We start from the raw sequence: 17,675 nt of genomic DNA on the forward strand, positions 1-17,675 counted from the left end.
ATGCAGTCCTCCCACACTGATAGACCACAGCTTAATGCATGGAAGCATTCAGTGGCAGAGGCCAGGAAAGAATTAAGTGAGCGCGAAGAGCGGAGGCAGGACGCGATGCTGAGGCTAATGGGGGAGCAAACTGACATGATGAAGCATCTGTTGGAGCTGCAGGAAAGCCAACAAGAGCACGGACCCCCACTGCATCCACTGTATAACCGCCTACCCTCCTCCCCATATCCTCCTCACCCAGATGCCCAAGAACACGTGGAGGGTGAGGGGGTGGAGAGGCTCCGGGCACCCAGCCACTCCACTCCAGAGGATGACCCAAGCAACAGAAGGCTGTCATTCAAACAGTTTGATTTTTAGTGTGGCCACACTAAAAATCAATGTGGCCTTGTCCTTCCCTCCTCCCCCACTCCACCTGGGCTACCTTGTCCATTATCTCTCTCTCTCTTTTTTTTTTTTTAATTAATAAAGAAAGAATGCATGGTTTCAAAATAATAGTTACTTTATTTCAAAGGGGGGAGGGTGGTTAGCTTACAGGGAATTAAAATTAACAAAGGGGGTGGGTTTGCATCAAGAAGAAACACACACAACTGTCACGCCGAAGCTTGGCAGTCATGAAACTGGTTTTCAAAGCCTCTCTGATGCGCAGTGCGCCCTGCTGTGCTCTTCTAATCACCCTGGTGTCTGGCGCGAAATGATTGTCTGACGTTGCTTTTACAGAGGGAGGGGCGACTGATGACATGTACCCAAAACCACCCGCGACAATGTTTTTGCCCCATCAGGCATTGGGAGCTTAACCCAGAATTTCAATGGGTGGCGGAGACTGCGGGAACCGTGGGATAGCTACCCACAGTGCACCGCTTCGTAAGTCGATGCTAGCCACGGTAGTGAGGACGCACTCCGCCGACTTAATGTGCTTAGTGTGGACATATGCAATCGACTGTATAAAATCGATTTTCTAAAAATTGACTTCTATAAAATCGACCTAATTTCATAGTGTAGACATATCCTCAGATGCTCTTGAAAAATCCACCCAACAGCCTAGAGTGGATTGTTATAAAGAGTAAGTAAAACATTCTCTCAAAACAATGAAGATTCCCAAATGTTCTCTGAAGGTTTATTTAGATGGTAAAAAAGGGAATTTTTCAATCCAATTAAGGTACCCCTTTAATACCTGTGTAGATAGTTAAATACCTTTTTAGATCCTTTGAGCTAGTCATGTTGTAGGCTTGGCTCCCAGCTGGCTCAAACAGTCTGTCGTTAGTTCTATTTGAATGTACAGTGCTGCACAGGTGACTGTTGTGTGCTTCGGGGGTAGCTGTCTGTCTCTTTTGACTTACTCTTTCTTCTGGTTCCCAGGGGAGCACCAATGCCCTTTGTGCTACAGGCCTTCGCAATCTGGGGAACACGTGTTTCATGAATGCGATTCTTCAGTCTCTCAGGTATCCATCATGTTTTATATGCAATCATCAAATCAAATTCCCACCCTGGGCTGGAGGTTGATTTGGTGGTATCTGTTCTTCAGTGCTAGGCAAGAAAGGCCAGCGACTTCGCTTCCTCACTCTTGCCCTATAGACCTGTCGGAATGGAGGGTGCTGCCTTGGCAACATCCTCTGTTTTCCAGGAGGAGGGAGGAGCTTTCCAAAGTGATCCCAGTGATTGATTCAGGAGTAGCAATGATGTTCAGAGGAAGCCCCTAGATGTTTAGCTTGAAGGGTAGTGGGTCTGACATGACGCCCTTTGTGGGTGAGGGATCAGTTAGGGCATCTGCATTGAAGGGATTGTCTGTGTTCGGAGGGATGCAGTGTCTCCAGAGAGGGGATAGGTTATCACTGGGAAATGGTAATATAATTTGAGTGTCTGGTTACTGGGCCTGGTTTCTCACTAACAGATTTGTAGGTGCTCTAGTGGCATGGTGCCACTGGAACTCTGACCAGACAGGCAAAACCGATTCTTGACCCTTGTTGTCCAGGCCTTTGGAGACTGGGCCTATTGTGGAGTTGTGCTTGGTCTCCATTATGTCATCCTCTTGCTCCCCTCCCCCTTTAATGTACTAGTGAATCTATTTAAAATGCAAGTTAGAAAATGTCATGCAGCCTGGCTGAGAGCTGCACGGAAATCTTTGTGACCTTAGGGACCCTTCCTTCACCCCATAAGTGCACGCTCTTCTGTGTAACAGCAGCAGCCCCTGCCCTCCTCATCCCAAAGTTAACGCGTGTAATTGAATCATCATTGTATTGCTCACAAAAAGTAACTTCAAAATTTAACTTTGTACAAGTATTTTGCATATTCATATTATTCACATATTCACAGTAAAAATGCATCAGATGGTGCATCCTCAGGGCCAAATTCTCACTGGGTAGAGAGACAGTTGGGTACCTACATCTGAGCATGCAATTACATGTGCACTGGCAGAAGTCATGCGTATTCTTCGGCAAGTAGATTGCTGGCCTCTTTCTGAAAACCAAGGCCAAATTCTCAGCTAGTTTAAATTGGCATAGCTCTGTTGATTACATTGGAAATACTCAGATTTAAACCAGCTGAGGATCGGGCCCTGGTCTTTTTAATCATGTCAGACCTACTGTTTCACCCTTCTAATGATCTAGGTACTTGCCATCCATCTACCTTCCCTATCCCTCTGTAGTTCCAGCTAGATACTATATTGCTGTATGCAATTCCTGCCCTTAACTGTTAAGTATTATGACTGTACTGTGTAATTACAACTTTTATGTTTCACTGAGGTATGGTGGCATAACAGTGATGGGGAAATGATTTTTATATGTAGTCTGTAAATCAGTTTCTAATGCTTTAAGTTCTTTCTAGATGGTATGAACTATATTAAAGTCTACTGATACATTAATATTAATGCCACTTATAGACATGGATTTGTTTACAGTGAGCATGATGTAAGAACTCAACACTCAGTAATTATGGAACCTTGGTATCTCCTAATCAGAAGAGAGAAAAGATATAATTGTTGCAGGTAACTGGGCCGGTGAATGCCATTTAGTGGTGCCCACTGTACATGTGCTGAGTAGATAATTATATTGTAACACTAGATGCAACTTGACTAGTTCTCTTGATGGGAAACTTGACCTATTCAGTGTTATAAGAACTAGTTTAAGAAGCCAAGTGAGCATCTCCAAAGAATACTGTGCAAAGCACACATGTATCCTTCCTATTATCTATTCTATACGTTTCTCACTCTCATTTCTTTTTCCTACAGTAACATTCAGCAGTTTTGCTGTTACTTCAAAGAGTTGCCAGCCGTGGAGTTGCGGAATGGGAAAACAGCTGGCAGGCGAACTTACCATACCAGGAGCCAAGGGGATAACAACGTGTAAGTTCTTGCTAGCACTGAACTTCAAGAAGTAGCAGTAGAAACTGAAAGAGGTAGTGCCAGGTGCTATTTGGGTGTATTGTACAAGTGGAGATGTTTACATAATTTCCACTGTGTTCTTGTAGCTGTCACAGGAGAGAAGACTAGCATCCATCAAACAGTGCTGGAGTGAGGTTAAATATATTTAATGCTGGAACTATTAACTTAACTGGACTAGGTGTCACCTAGTGCTTCTTAATCTTACTCGAAAAACTCTTTCCAATGTGCTCGAAAATTAGCACAGAAGCTTGGATTTTAAAAAATTGGCTGAAGTACCTTAAACAAGAATAATAAATACTGTATTGAGTTGTGGGAGATGAGAAAAAATGTCTGCTAGAGTACCAGAGGTGGGTAGTTTTGGGCTTGGTTTATTTTAGCACTAAATTATAGTATAGGCAACAATCCTGAGAGAATTTTAAGGTGAACAAGTGGACTGAATCTTCACCAACATGCAAATAATTGTGCGCACAAGATTTACAGGTACAATTTTAGAGGTGCTTAGATACTACATTGATGAAAACTTAGATAGAAAATCTGTCCCACTTCCATCCTTAACATCTGTGATTTCACAATGTTGCTAGTCTGTCTTCTCTACCCCTTCAATTTTGTGGATTAGATTTAGATCCTAAAATTTGTAGGGACTTGGAATATGTCCTTGTATAAGAAGCTGAAATGATTTACCAAGTGAACCATTTTTATCAAAGGAAATTCTTTGACATTCGTACCACTGAAGTCCTGAAAATGTAGATTAGAGTATGAATCCACACTAAATCATTTTTACTTTCTCTCCCCAGTTCATTGGTTGAAGAGTTTAGAAAGACGCTTTGTGCTTTATGGCAAGGGAGCCAAACTGCATTTAGCCCAGAATCTTTATTTTATGTCGTTTGGAAAATCATGCCAAATTTTAGGTAAGTTCCGTAACATAAAGAGCAATATTCTTGAATGTAACCTTATGCCACCTGTACCCTAATCTGGCTTCTGGAAAATACTCCATGCAGCCTCCCCCTGTGCCCACAAATGTAGCTTTCAAATGTGACTTCACTTTTATCTAGAGACTTTCATTCATCGAGATAATTGCTTGTTGCCAGTAGGCACACTGCATATAGTAGAGTCAGAGAAGACAAATCCCTTGTATACAGGGACTAGAGTACATAATTTTGATGAGTAATGGCTTGCTTCTAGGGGCAGGAGAGCCAAGATAAAGTCCTATGGTTCATCACCAAGAATAAGGAATTTACAGAATCTAAACTTTTGGCTATGATAGGAATGATATTCAAAAAAATAAATACAGTTGCCGTAGCTCTAAGTAAAACATACTGGGCAAAACTTCCTTGATTCTCAAAACATTCTAGCTACTGCCAATGTAACTCTAAGTAAGGGCTATAAGAGTCTATGGGTGTTACGCACACTGTCAAAAAAAAAAAAAAAAGTTACCCAAGTAAATCAAAGTATCATTCCTCTCCAAGGTCTCCCTGTCCTGGCCCCTGAACCTCTTTCAAAGGAGCACTGAAACCTGTTAGGATTTGTGAAGGTAAGTTGCTCCATGTTCTCAGGTAGTAAAGATGTTCTGTTATCTGTTACATCTCCAGCAGTGCTGAAAAGATGCTGTGAACACATATGCTTAGCTGAATAACCCAGATAATAAAAGGCCATCTTTAGTATTCTTCACACTGCCTAATGTGTGTTTTACTGGCTTATGAGAATCAAGGAAGTTTGATACCAGTGGCTTCAAGCAATGGCCAAAACATTCTAGGCATAAGAACATTATCTCTAATATGCTTGATGAGTTACCCCGTTATCAGTAATAAACCTATCCTACAGCTCTTGTGTGACTGAGCAGGGAAATCTGTTCTCTAGCAAATTTTCAGCACTGTGGGTTCTATCATGGCTTTTAACATAAAGTGCTGCCCTCTTCTGGGAATGTGGCACCCTCGGGAGAGGGAGAATTTGTGGCCCACGGGTAACACCAGCTGTCTAGGAACACTTCATTAGTGAAAGGTACTAGTTATGCACTCTGCCTTCCTTCGGCCATATCTGCCCTTCTATTGAGTGAAGCAAAATAATGCGGTAAGCCACATGGAAAGAAAAGTCAGCCACTCGCTATGTTTTTCCCTGCATTTGGAGGAGGGAAGGGGGCAGCAGCCTTGGCTGGAGGGGGAAAATAGATGTTCTGTGTTGAATTGCATCATGCTGTGTAAATTACTGGTGCTCCATTTAGAATCCCCCGTCTCCCTGTGCAATGTTAGCCAGCTCAGAGGGGCTACATGCAGGGTGGGCTTAGGGTAGATGGACAGGGTTGGAGCTGGTGACATGACAGCAATGAGGCCAGCTATGCTGCTTGTGTTTGCGCAGGGTGGAGTGATGGAGAGGCCTTAGAGATGAGATTTGGTTGGTTAGTTTTCCCATGAATCTCAGCCTTTAAGAGGTTTTAGCTAACTGTGGCATCTTCTGCCAACCCTCGCCACCATAGGCCCCGTCTCCCTAATAGAAAAGTGTAGTATAGCGGAAAGCAACTGGAAATTGCTGATATTGCAGTGGAGAGCTCTCCAAATCCATGTGGGAATATACGGAATAGGGAATATAGTGCATGGCTAGGAATTGCATATTATACAGTCAGTACAGTTGTGGAATGATGGCAAACTGTAGTGTGCCTTTGCAGGCTGTATCTCTGCTATGAAAGCTTGGTCTTTGAGCAGTCTAATATGGCAGGTCTGCTGCACCCTGAGAGAGAGCTCCGTAGCCTCTTGGTGGGTTGAAGTATGTTTATTATTCTTCATGAATTCTGAGGGGTTTTTCCCATGATGACTGTTCCTTTTGTATCATTTTTTGCTGATATGTGGATGGGCTGGATTGAATTGTTTAGGTGCTGCTGGGATCTGAGGTCTGTGTGAGAAGCTGTATTCCCCACCACAGGAACTTTGTTCATTGTATTTTAGATTGTTCAGTTAATATTACAAAGATATTTTTACTTGGGTGAACGGAATACAACCTTACAAAGTGCTATATTATAAATGTAAATAACAATAAAACATTTACAAATCAAATTACATCACATTTCAGATTAAATATATGTCCCATTTCATTTAAAATATCTGTCCTTTGGCTTAAGTAATGCTGTCTGTAACACATTCTTGCTGATAATGCTGTTCCCACACATTTTCTTTCTTCTGTTGTAACTCTGCTAAGCTATATAAAATGTGGATATATCTATTAAACAAACTAAGCAATTCCTTCATTAACTCAGTAACTTCTAATGACTGCATTTAAACCCCAGTCTTTCTTACATTGATCACGCAGCTCGGAAAGAATTCTGCCTCATTCATTTGTTCTGGAGTGATAGTACAGTTTGTATAAACATTATTCATAGATTCATAGATTCTAGGACTGGAAGGGACCTCGAGAGGTCATCGAGTCCAGTCCCCTGCCCGCATGGCAGGACCAAATACTGTCTAGACCATCCCTGATAGACATTTATCTAACCTACTCTTAAATCTCTCCAGAGATGGAGATTCCACAACCTCCCTAGGCAATTTATTCCAGTGTTTAACCACCCTGACAGTTAGGAACTTTTTCCTAATGTCCAACCTAGACCTCCCTTGCTGCAGTTTAAACCCATTGCTTCTGGTTCTATCCTTAGAGGCTAAGGTGAACAAGTTTTCTCCCTCCTCCTTATGACACCCTTTTAAATACCTGAAAACTGCTATCATGTCCCCTCTCAGTCTTCTCTTTTCCAAACTAAACAAACCCAATTCTTTCAGCCTTCCTTCATAGGTCATGTTCTCAAGACCTTTAATCATTCTTGTTGCTCTTCTCTGGACCCTTTCCAATTTCTCCACATCTTTTTTAAAATGCGGTGCCCAGAACTGGACACAATACTCCAGCTGAGGCCTAACCAGAGCAGAGTAGAGCGGAAGAATGACTTCTCGTGTCTTGCTCACAACACACCTGTTAATACATCCCAGAATCATGTTTGCTTTTTTTGCAACAACATGACACGGTTGACTCATATTTAGCTTGTGGTCCACTATAACCCCTAGATCCCTTTCTGCCGTACTCCTTCCTAGACAGTCTCTTCCCATTCTGTATGTGTGAAACTGATTTTTCCTTCCTAGGTGGAGCACTTTGCATTTGTCTTTGTTAAACTTCATCCTGTTTACCTCAGCCCATTTCTCCAATTTGTCCAGATCATTTTGAATTATGACCCTGTCCTCCAAAGCAGTTGCAATCCCTCCCAGTTTGGTATCATCCGCAAACTTAATAAGCGTACTTTCTATGCCAATATCTAAGTCGTTGATGAAGATATTGAACAGAGCCGGTCCCAAAACAGACCCCTGCGGTACCCCACTCGTTATGCTTTTCCAGCAGGATTGGGAACCATTAATAACAACTCTCTGAGTACGGTTATCCAGCCAGTTATGCACCCACCTTATAGTAGCCCCATCTAAATTGTATTTGCCTAGTTTATCGATAAGAATATCATGCGAGACTGTATCAAATGCCTTACTAAAGTCTAGGTATACCACATCCACAGCTTCACCCTTATCCACAAGGCTCATTATCCTATCAAAGAAAGCTATCAGATTGGTTTGACATGATTTGTTCTTCACAAATCCATGCTGGCTGTTCCCTATCACCTTACCACCTTCCAAGTGTTTGCAGATGATTTCCTTAATTACTTGCTCCATTATCTTCCCTGGCACAGAAGTTAAACTAACTGGTCTGTAGTTTCCTGGGTTGTTTTTATTTCCCTTTTTATAGATGGGCACTATATTTGCCCTTTTCCAGTCTTCTGGAATCTCTCCCGTCTCCCATGATTTTCCAAAGATAATAGCTAGAGGCTCAGATACCTCCTCTATTAGCTCCTTGAGTATTCTAGGATGCATTTCATCAGGCCCTGGTAACTTGCAGGCATCTAACTTTTCTAAGTGATTTTTAACTTGTTCTTTTTTTATTTTATCTGCTAAACCTACCCCCTTCCCATTAGCATTCACTATGTTAGGCATTCCTTCAGACTTCTCGGTGAAGACCGAAACAAAGAAGTCATTAAGCATCTCTGCCATTTCCAAGTTTCCTGTTACCGTTTCTCCCTCTTCACTAAGCAGTGGGCCTACCCTGTCTTTGGTCTTCCTCTTGCTTCTAATGTATTGATAAAAAGTCTTCTTGTTTCCCTTTATTCCCGTAGCTAGTTTGAGCTCATTTTGTGCCTTTGCCTTTCTAATCTTGCCCCTGCATTCCTGTGTTGTTTGCCTATATTCATCCTTTGTAATCTGTCCTAGTTTCCATTTTTTATATGACTCCTTTTTATTTTTTAGATCATGCAAGATCTCGTGGTTAAGCCAAGGTGGTCTTTTGCCACATTTTCTATCTTTCCTAACCAGCGGAATAGCTTGCTTTTGGGCCCTTAATAGTGTCCCTTTGAAAAACTGCCAACTCTCCTCGGTTGATTTTCCCCTCAGTCTTGATTCCCATGGGACCTTACCTATCAGCTCTCTGAGCTTACCAAAATCTGCCTTCCTGAAATCCATTGTCTCTATTTTGCTGTTCTCCCTTCTACCCTTCCTTAGAATTGCAAACTCTATGATTTCATGATCACTTTCACCCAGGCTGCCTTCTACTTTCAAATTCTCAACGAGTTCCTCCCTATTTGTTAAAATCAAGTCTAGAACAGCTTCCCCCCTAGTAGCTTTTTCAACCTTCTGAAATAAAAAGTTGTCTCCAATGCAGTCCAAGAATTTGTTGGATAGTCTGTGCCTCGCTGTGTTATTTTCCCAACATATATCCGGATAGTTGAAGTCCCCCATCACCATCAAATCTTGGGCTTTGGATGATTTTGTTAGTTGCTTAAAAAAAGCCTCATCAACCTCTTCCACCTGATTAGGTGGCCTGTAGTAGACTCCTAGCATGACATCTCCCTTGTTTTTTGCCCCTTTTAGCCTAACCCAGAGACTCTCAACACTTCCGTCTCCTATGTCCATCTCTACCTCAGTCCAAGTGTGTACATTTTTAATATATAAGGCAACACCTCCTCCCTTTTTCCCCTGTCTATCCTTCCTGAGCAAGCTGTACCCATCCACACCAACATTCCAATCATGTGTATTATCCCACCAAGTTTCAGTGATGCCAACAATGTCATAGTTGTATTTATTTATTAGCACTTCCAGTTCTTCCTGCTTATTCCCCATACTTCTCGCATTAGTATATAGGCATCTAAGGTACTGGTTTGATCTTTCCTCCCAGTTTTGTCCTGACCCTCCTTTCTCTCTGACAATATAGCCCACACTCCCTCTCGTTTCCGACCCATCTCCCCGGTCTCCATGTTCCCCACTTACCTGTGGGCTTTGCTCACCTGTCCCCGTCGAACCTAGTTTAAAGCCCTCCTCACTAGGTTAGCCAGTCTGTGTCCAAATAGGGTCTTTCCTCTCCTCGAAAGGTGAACGCCATCTCTGCCTAGCAGTCCTTCCTCAAATAGCATCCCGTGGTCTAGGAAGCCAAAGCCCTCCTGGCGACACCATCTTCGCAGCCAGGCATTCACCTCCATCTTCTGTTTAGTATCTATGCAAAGTTAACTTGCAGATATTGCATCCTTTACCAGACAATCTTTTTAATTCTGAATTCCATCTCTAATGACCCGATGAAGATAAATACCAATCAGGAAAACTACACATTAGAAATTTTAGATTTTGGAGTATTAATAATTTTACTTCCAAAATATTTACTTGATGTTGGTTTTAATAAATCTAACTCTCTATAGGGTAACAATTTGGAACCACTATTGTAACATAGTAATGGATTGAAGGTTCCTTGCCTCTGCTTACATCTTGCGTGCATAGCTGTTGCACAATAATTATTGTACTGTAACAAAAATTATTCTAAACATTTAGATTAAGCACTTAATTGTACCACCGATGATGTAAAAGGAATTGGAGGGGGAACCAAGCTGATCTTAAGAGTTCATAGACTGGCTTCAGCTTGATGCCACACAGCAGTATTCTGCTCTAAATGTTCTGAGTCACAACTGCCTTCATTTTCCTGTGTTTGATTTCACAGCTCTGCCTTTCACTGCTGTTGTGGCAAAGCTAGGCAGTTTCTCTGAGTAATGCTTGTTGTGACTCTGGTTAGGAGGAAATGGCTCTTGTTATGTTTGTTCGGGGATAAAGGTGGGACGCTTATTTAAGGTTTTAGTGTTTGTTCACTTGAACCTTGGCTGAGATTTTTGTAGGAAGCTTGGTGTGCAGTGACTGCATTCTGCATTAGGCATGTCAGCCAGCTAACACATTCTGTGCTCACTCAACTAAACCACAGATTCTCCAACTCTATGATGTGTTCCGTACTGTTGAGAGTTTTGCATAGACACTGCCCCTTCTGTTCATGACTTTAGAAACCACCACCTATCCCACTCCTTCACATAATATCCTGGTGGTAACTGCATTAGTTGCTTACATGGAAAAGGAGAATAATATGTAATGGATTTTTAACTTATTAGTGAAACTTAAAGGACCAGAACTTCAGAGAATGCAGCTCTCTGCAGACCATGGTTTGGGAACTTCTGAACTAATCCTATGAAGGGTTGTGTAGCTATCTGTTACTGTGATGATGTGTTACACTTATTGTGTGGCAGGATGTGTCCCCCCACTTTGAGTCTTATGATGTATTCATACAGATTCCTCCTGACTTTCCTTGAATTATTACATCCTTTAGCTTACTGGTAACTTATAAAAACCTGCTTACCTGACTGCTGTTGGCTTCCTACAGCCTAGCTAGCAGTGAAGTACTGATTGCTTCTTGTGTGAGCAACATCTTTCTGCTACTGCTTCCATTGTACTTCTGAGACTCTAAAGAGCTTCCATGGTCAGTAGGGTGTCTGAGTCCAAATGTAATGAGAAGAATTATACCTCAAATACATTTCTTCACTCAAATGTTGCAAGATTACCCAGAGTGGAAGTTGAAACCGCTCCATACAATTCTAAACACCGTTCTGTAGCCCAGCCTAGGGATGGGGGATACATCCCTGTTATTTTAAAGAGCTTGTGCCATTACTGCAGGAGGCTTATGGAGAACACTCAGCCTGGGAATGAAACCATTTACTTGAGAGAAGAGATCCAGTTGACAGTGTTAAGAGAATTGATGGGTCTGGTGTCTGAAGAAAATCTGCCCAGAACTTTTGTCCAAAAACTACTGAATCTCTTAGATGCCAAAAAAGTATGTTGTAAAACCATGTTTTCCCAGCCCAAGATTCTAGTATGTTGTGCATCATTTATGATGATCAGTTCAAACTGATGCAACTGTTCAAACTGCAAACCTACTCAATGCAAACCACAGTTACTTCCAAGTCCAAATATGCCTGTGTCTCCCCCATGGGTATGAATGTCACATCCCTTCTTAATCTACCATGCAACAAACAAACCTGTACAAATGGAGTGACAGATTGATAACCAATAACCCCAAAGGGGAAGGGCGGGAGTGATTATGCAACCTTGAAGGAAGGATCAAGAGAGAGCCCCTCCATCTGCTACTGTTCCCTTTTAGGTTGCTCCAAGTTAGCCAGCCAATTCAAGTGCCTGAAAGAAGTGCTTGGCCTTAACCAGTAGCAGCCTCCATAACCACATAGGTTCACAATTGGTCAGCAGTTGCAGTGGCTTGGCACAAGTGTGACTCTGCCCCACCCAGCAATATGGGCTAGCGATGAAGGTCCAACCCTGCTTGCTGCACAGTAGTGAGAGTTACTGCCCATCCCTTGTCAGAACTGCTCAAGAGGCAAGAATCAAGTACATGTACAATTATTGCTTGGTGTCCAGCACTATTTTTTTAAAAAAACAAGGAATTTTGCTTTTAAATCTAAAGTCTTTAAAAAAAAATGGACAAGAGGAGTGGGAAGAATTCTGCCACTTGTACACATGTGCGTAACACAAGCTGTGTCTTTGAGATCATATTGCACTCTGATCTAAACTAATTGCTTAGCTTGTCTAGATCAGTTCACTCCAGGCTTCCAGAGATATGTGGCTAGTACAGCCAAAGTATTAGAAATTGCACAAACAAGTGTATCCTGTAAGATATTAAGTAACAGGCTATTCCTTTGGTTTGAATGTTGAATCTACTTTGAGCCATTATGTCAAAAATAAAGATGCAGTCTCTTTAAATTGTCTGAATATTTTTGTGTTAAGGGGATACCAGCAACAAGATGCCCATGAATTCATGCGTTACCTGTTGGACCATCTACATTTGGAACTCCAAGGAGGCTTTAATGGTGTTTCTCGCTCGGTAATTTTGCAAGAAAATTCAGGTCTCTCTGCAAGCAACAAATGTTGCATGTAAGATATTTGTTTTAATTACTTCAACAGCTTACCATCATGGTGGGGCTCCATGCGTGAATCAAAGTATCCCAGGGGAGTGAACTACCCTATGGCATCATTATTTTGTATATTTAAACAAATATCTAAAGAAATAAGCTAAAGTAGCATCACACTGTGGAGCCACTTAGTCAAAGCACCCAAGTCTTAGTGTGTCTTGGATCGATTTTTTTTTTCCATAGTAGTTATGGTAATTGGTCAAAATAAATAAAATAGTTTATCTGGTGTCTGTGAATGTGACGCTTTGATTCAGTGTCTCTCAAAATAAAAACAATCCCATCTTTTTTGTATACAACTGTCTTGAGTTCAGGCTAAACAAAATTACACACTGATCAATGGCATGTTAATTATAAATGGGCAACAGGTTTTTTACATGAGTGGAACAGGAAGTGGCAGTACATTCAAGATTTGCCATAACTGGATTTTTTTTCTAGCAATACAACATTTTGTATTTGTATCTCACCTAAGAGATACCCTTGAAGCAGCTGCTGCTTTAATTTGCCTTTGATAATGTTGTAGGGTTTCCCTTCAGTTTTCCTATCATTCCCTGTTTTGAAAGTGAAGCACTTTTGGGTGCCTTTCAAATCTTTTGGTCTGGAAATGCTGACACTTCCTGATTATTTTTTCTAAGTGTGCTCTGCTAGATTGAAAACAGCACTGAGACCAAAACATTTATTTTGCTTTAGGCAGGAATGTTAACTGTCAGTTCAGCCTGGATTTTGGTCACTGGGCAGACTCCCTATGTTAGGATTATCTGAGAGTTCTATCTGTCCTGATCTATGCAGGAAAAGGGATTACAAGTTAAACAGGCCTGAGCAGGGCAGGTGAGTACTGCATAGGCTTGATTACAGTATGTTACTAGTGTTCTACGACCCACGTTTAGTTAACTCTGTAAATATAGCGGTTGTGCCTGAAGTCACTGGTCTTACAGGGCTAGGAGTGTGCTGTTTAGTATAAAATGACTTTAGTCATTACATTTCTTGGTTCATGCAAAACACATGCACCACAATCAACTGTATCTAAAAACCTTGTTAGACTTGAATACAGAATGTTGCAGGGTTGGTTTTAGAGTATCTGGCCAAAAAACCTTGCAATCCTCAGCTGATCTGAGCCTGGAAAAATTCTGAGTCTTGAATGGCAGCTTTGCCTGAAAAAAAGATTTGTCCCAATGAGACCAGTGTACAGATAGTGCTATAAACTTGCCTTATATGAAATATTGACAGTTTATTAATCAGGTCTGAAGGAGGTGGCTTGTAATCTCACGGTGCAGGTTTTCTGCCATCCGGCACGTGGTTGGAAACCTGACAATATAAACTAGCAAATTATTCTGGTTTCCTGTAATGTAAATTACTTTGAAACATTTGTTTTCATTAAGAACATGGCAAAATGTGGCCGTGTTAGGAATTTACACTAGAATGTTTTAAAAGGTCAGTGTCCTCAGTTGTTACTTATTTCGATTGTCCTTCAGCTTTCTCACCACCTCCACCATTGTAATGGCTTCTAGGGGTAAGCTCAGGAGAAAGCAGTGCTCCTGGCAGTTAGCCTGATGTTTTGTATCAGACAAGCCCAAGTTGATTGGGTGGGTTTTTCTCTTGCCTCAGCAGAAAAACGGTTGTTTCTTTCTTCATATAGTACTGCATTATGGGAACACATCTCATGGTGCATATAGTAGAGCTGCTCTGGCCTGATGGACTTAGCGTCTAGCTAAGAATCTCCTCCTATTTTGGAGCTTTTAAAACAAAAAGATGACTGTAAGTGCCTTATGAATGACCAAAGAAACGATGACACATTTAGCATGTTCTTGCAATGTAAATGTCTTTTTGGAGGTGACTAAATGGGAGGAAACCTGCTTTAAAAAGCCCTAAAGATGTGCAGTAAAAAGTAGGGAGCAGGTTCAAAGAGAAAACACACCCTAGTTCACCTAGCTTGAGACACAGCTGTCACATAGAAAACTGCTCTTAAAAATAACATCCGTGTAATGTTAAAATCGTATGCGGTCTGAAGAGAATGAACTGTATTTAAACATAGCCTTTAAAAAGATTTGGGATGCTTATCTAGTTTTTCCATTGAAGATCTGTTTATGAGTACCTGCATAGAGTATAGATTTCTGTTCCTTCTAGGTTTCCAATATCTTTGCTGTATTAACATTTGCTCCATGGAATCTAGTGATGAGTGAAAGGGCCATGTAAATGAACCCAATCCTTGTTTGTTACACCCAGACCAAACTGCCTGATTGTTTTTGACATGTTATAAGCAATAAAGTATTTCACATGGTAAAATGCAGCTAAAACAAGAAATTCTTATGCGTTTCTTTCCTTCATGGTGGTTTGTTTAGAAATGGAGCCTCTACTGTTGTCACAGCTATATTTGGAGGCATTCTTCAAAATGAAGTAAACTGCTTAATATGTGGGACTGAATCTAGAAAGTTTGATCCATTCCTAGGTAAGGTATCTTTCTCTTTCAAAGTATTGGCTACCACATTAAAGCTCTGAATCTTCATGTATCTGACACATATGTGATGGTGCTGAGATTTTTACAATGTAAAACTTCAGTAAGAACTAAGTTTTTATTTTGATCTAAGAAATTCAATTGTATTTTTTCTTTCCTAGACCTTTCACTAGATATTCCAAGTCAATTCAGAAATAAACGTACTAAGAATCAAGAAAATGGACCAATGTGCACACTACGGGGTAAGAGTTCGTGGTGAGTGAAATCTTGGCCCCACTGAAATCAATAGGTTTTCAACTGACTTCAGTGAGCCAGGATTTCACACAGAATGTTTGTAAATGTGATTACTGCAACCATATCCCACTCAGTTCTTTATCTGGAACTGATAGTGCCTTTGGGGAGAGGGAGATCTTATTTCTTGAGTTAGAGCCCAAAATTAACTATTTTCAGAATTACATGGATCCAGTTTAAGATTGACTTTCACTGAAGCAGAGATATAAGGTTGAGAGAGAAGAAATCAAAATATTAGTGGACTATAAAATGGCTGGATTACAAGACCTGGCTCCTGAATTCCTTTGTCTAGCACCAGCAGTGCAAACATCACCCACCACCTCATCAGTGTGCTTCAGAAATGATCTGTAAGGGTTAGTGGGTCCGTGTTTGTTCAATTCTTGGCCTTTACGAAGAGATTGCCTACAAAGAGTAACTGCCCACTAAAAACCAGCCAGAACTCATCTCTTGGTCTCTTATTGGTGCTTCTGAATTCTCTTCCTTTTAGATTGTCTTCGCAGTTTTACAGACTTGGAAGAACTCGATGAGACAGAGCTCTATATGTGCCACAAATGTAAAAAGAAACAGAAATCCACCAAAAAATTCTGGATTCAGAAACTACCAAAGGTTAGTGCAAATATCAGTGTGTGGTGAAACTTTAAAGGAAATTAATAACTTGACCAATAACATATGTAACCATAATCAAAGACTTAACCTAATGAACTCTCTTTCATGTTTAATACTAGGTGCTATGCTTACACTTGAAACGATTTCACTGGACAGAATATCTGAGAAACAAGGTTGATACATATGTAGAATTTCCCCTCCGGGACCTAGACATGAAATGCTACTTGTTAGAGGTACAGAGACTCTTGCTGATGTATACACTGGAAATGTATTCTGTTTTATCGTATGTTATGGAACATAGAAGGTGTCAGTTGACTTCTTAAAAGCTGTTTTCTCTACTTTGAACTGCAGCCGGAGAACAGTGGCCCAGAAAGCTGTCTATACGATCTTGCAGCTGTTGTTGTACATCATGGGTCAGGGTAAGTATGCTCAGTGAGTACCTGGGGTGAAGTACTGGCCTTATTGAAGGCAGCGGCCAAACTCCTGTTGACTTCATTGGGGTCAGGACTTCATCCCTAATGTGCATGTCGGTTCTGTTAGCAGCTGTGCTAACATGGAAATAAAAAGCAGCTTTATATTCCAATGGGGAACATTTTACCAAAAATCAACAGAGGGTCCTGTGGCACCTTTGAGACTAACAGAAGTACTGGGAGCATAAGCTTTCGTAGGTAAGAACCTCACTTCTTGCATCTGAAGAAGTGAGGTTCTTACCCAGGAAAGCTTATGCTCCCAGTACTTCTGTTAGTCTCAAAGGTGCCACAGGACCCTCTGTTGCTTTTTACAGATTCAGACTAACACGGCTGCCCCTCTGATACTTTACCAAAAATGTTAATTGTTCAAAATATAAGAGGTGTTCTGCTGTGAATCTCCACTCTTGTCCCCTGAGTAATAGGTGGAAATCTTAAACTTATTGAAAATGAGGCTAGTCCCTTTGCTTCTTTCAAATTGGAAAGTAAAGTCATTCTGGAAAGTATTTAAAGTGAGTGAGAGGTCCTGTGGCCATAAAAACTGACATTTCACTTAGCCACTAACAACTAAATTTCAATGTTTCTTGTTCGTTTGTTCAACTTGAAAGCACATGCAGGTTTATGCGAAGGGAAAGTGCTCATCTAGAACAATGTAGACTTTAGACTGGCAGACTGACAGCAGTGGTCCTCTCCCACAGGAGTGAAGCTTCAAACTGAGAGCCAACTGGGATACTCTGGAGTTGGACAGTAATTGTATTTTGAATTAAAGATATTTTGCAGCCTTTGATGGATCCTTTGAGAGTCAGGAGTAGTGACATGATGACTTTCTTCTTCCAGGATATTATTGTGTAATCAAGTCCCAAGATTGAGGGATGGTGGGACAATTCTTTAGAAGAAACTACGCTGTTTTCTAATAGTGGGAGTTCTTGCTGTTGTCACTAGAAGAACTCACTGTTCTATCTCAGTTGAATTGAGGGTGTTTTCAGCAAACATATATTTGAAAACGTTCACTCTAGCAGGCTACCCATGTTACTTTCTGCCAAAGATGAGTGGTCTGAATCTGTAGTAGCACTAAATCAAACGCTGTGACTTTCAAATGGAGTCTTCATTAGCACCACCACAGAACGCCCATGGCAGCGG

General features: G+C 41.2%; 1 protein-coding gene across 5 annotated transcripts in view; it reads left to right on the forward strand.

Annotated features, from left to right (window-relative positions):
• USP3 (ubiquitin specific peptidase 3) overlaps positions 1–17,675 on the forward strand; it is a 65,248-nt gene that overhangs the window by 44,642 nt on the left and 2,931 nt on the right. For all 5 annotated transcript variants that reach the window (XM_005285069.5, XM_065558377.1, XM_042853805.2 and 2 more), the window contains 9 exons: positions 1,357–1,439; positions 3,224–3,337; positions 4,171–4,284; positions 12,538–12,684; positions 15,059–15,165; positions 15,333–15,413; positions 15,950–16,068; positions 16,188–16,301; positions 16,420–16,487. In XM_005285069.5, the coding sequence (XP_005285126.1) occupies positions 1,357–1,439; positions 3,224–3,337; positions 4,171–4,284; positions 12,538–12,684; positions 15,059–15,165; positions 15,333–15,413; positions 15,950–16,068; positions 16,188–16,301; positions 16,420–16,487 (947 nt within the window). The remainder of the gene's footprint in view (positions 1–1,356; positions 1,440–3,223; positions 3,338–4,170; positions 4,285–12,537; positions 12,685–15,058; positions 15,166–15,332; positions 15,414–15,949; positions 16,069–16,187; positions 16,302–16,419; positions 16,488–17,675) is intronic.

The sequence above is a fragment of the Chrysemys picta genome, chromosome 10, assembly GCF_011386835.1.
Source record: "Chrysemys picta bellii isolate R12L10 chromosome 10, ASM1138683v2, whole genome shotgun sequence".
NCBI classification, from domain to species: Eukaryota; Metazoa; Chordata; order Testudines; family Emydidae; genus Chrysemys; species Chrysemys picta.